Here is a 2,056-nt window from a genome sequence, read left to right on the forward strand (position 1 = left end):
GAATAATAATAATAATGCAAGTGTGACTAAGTGGGGAAATAGTCTCACATTGGATAGGAATGCGGTGACTTGAGAATATATAAGAGAGAGAATCCACTCACCTATCACCTTAAGATTTTAGGTGGATAAGTGGTGTGTTTCTCACAAAGGTGAATAATCTCCAACATTATATCATGGCTCCTAATACCTCCCCCAACAGTATGAAGAAAAAAATAAGTAACAAATTGAAGTTGTAGAATATACATTTCTAACAAAATGTAAAGGACTTTAATAAAGATCAGTTGATCATCTTGAAAAAATTAATATAAATAATTTCTACATAAAATTGAACTCATCCAATATAGATAAAATATCATTCTTACAATTGAAGCAAAAACAACATTCTTGAAAAAATTAATATAAATAATTTCTACATAAAATTGAACTCATCCAATATAGATAAAATATCATTCTTACAATTGAAGCAAAAACAACATTATTGGTAAATAAAGAGAGACTAAATCTTCAAAATAAATTTCAAATTCATATCATCTAATGATATCTTATTTTGTCATATAATAATTATGATATCCATAATTGATAACTCCTTTTTATACAAATTATAATCTTTATAATCATTATCATAAACTTAAGCAAGAAAACTATTTGACTACTTATTCTGTAATTGACAGAAGACTTTTCTTATATATTACGACCTGACAACAATAGAACACACCTTTAATGCCAAGCTCTTGAACTGTGTGGGTACCTAAATCACACATGGCCAATTCTTCGTCTTCTTTTACAAAGAATATATCGTTATTCTTCCCCATTCCAATAGAATACCCAAGACAAGGTAATGGTCCAACTCTAAAGAGCTTATTCCATGATTCCTTCACACCAATTTCACCAAGAATCGATATGTGAAAAGTATTTGTTCCTGCATCACTAGATATTAAAGCAATGGACTCATTTAACACCATTAAATGAGTATCCACCAATTCAAAATTGTTACTATCATCCATAAGTATGGGTATGGATGTTAGAAATACCACTTCATTACCCAAATCAAATGACACCAAATATAAATTATCATCAGTGGTTTCACTTTCTCCAAACCAGTGACACATCCCACTAACATACACTTGATCCAAAGAATTTATCATGCTATCAGGAGACCTTGGTATATCCAAATCAAGTTTTCTCCAAGAATTACTTTTGAGGCTATATATCTCCCACAAAGGATCATAAAATATATTTGACGACTTATCAATCTGGTCATCTAATAAATAGTGTAAATTTGTAAAAAAGTTTACATATCGAATCACCTTAAAATCATCTCTAACATAATCATAACCAAATCCGTAAAGTCGATCAAAATCTGTTTTATATGAAGGTACAGACACAGTTGGTTTCATAGGAATAACCCTAAATTCATCAATAGCTGGGTTCCATAGTACAACTTTTGAAATAAGGCCTTCGGAGTAAATACAAAGAATACCATTAATTCCAGAACCCAAAATATTAACATTAAAATCATGATCATCATCTTGAAATGAAGACGGCCAATCTAATTTGACTTTATTGTCAAACCTCTCACCAGAAAGCAAATACAACAAAGAATGCTTTTCAAAATCTAATGGAGTCTGCTTTAAGAGGACACAAGCATCATTGTAATATGAGTTATTAGATTTGAAACTTGTTTGATACATGTTCAAGAAATAAGGGTTTTCAAATAACACGGCCCATGTTTTACGTACACATTTAAATCGACTTAAAGATTTCTGAGGCAACTTTGATAAAATAGAGAAGACAAGATCAATCGGTATAAATTTTCTAACCTTTTCATTTGAAAGAGCCATTGAATTCTAAGTATCATCAAACATGAGACGCTCACTCCAAATGGGTGTTGATTTCAATTGCGGCGAACGAAGGGGTAAGGAAATATATACAATAGGAAAAGCAAAACTCAATAAGACCTAAATCGATATAATCTAGGTTCAATTTAAAATGAGTTACAATTTTTTTTATTCGCATAAATAAAATATTATATATTTACTTAATTAAATAAATCATA

At 30.0% G+C, this 2,056-nt stretch overlaps 1 protein-coding gene across 1 annotated transcript; it reads right to left on the reverse strand.

Moving 5' to 3' along the window:
• Window positions 1-653: 653 nt before the first annotated feature.
• Window positions 654-1,841, reverse strand: LOC131598391 (F-box/kelch-repeat protein At3g06240-like). Its single transcript, XM_058871000.1, has 2 exons — window positions 1,821-1,841; window positions 654-1,772 (listed from the first exon to the last, which is right to left on the reverse strand). The coding sequence occupies exons 1-2, from the start codon at window positions 1,839-1,841 to the stop codon at window positions 654-656; spliced, it is 1,140 nt and encodes a 379-aa protein (XP_058726983.1).
• Window positions 1,842-2,056: the final 215 nt, after the last annotated feature.

The sequence above is a fragment of the Vicia villosa genome, linkage group LG4 (genome assembly GCF_029867415.1).
Source record: "Vicia villosa cultivar HV-30 ecotype Madison, WI linkage group LG4, Vvil1.0, whole genome shotgun sequence".
Lineage (NCBI taxonomy): Eukaryota > Viridiplantae > Streptophyta > Magnoliopsida > Fabales > Fabaceae > Vicia > Vicia villosa.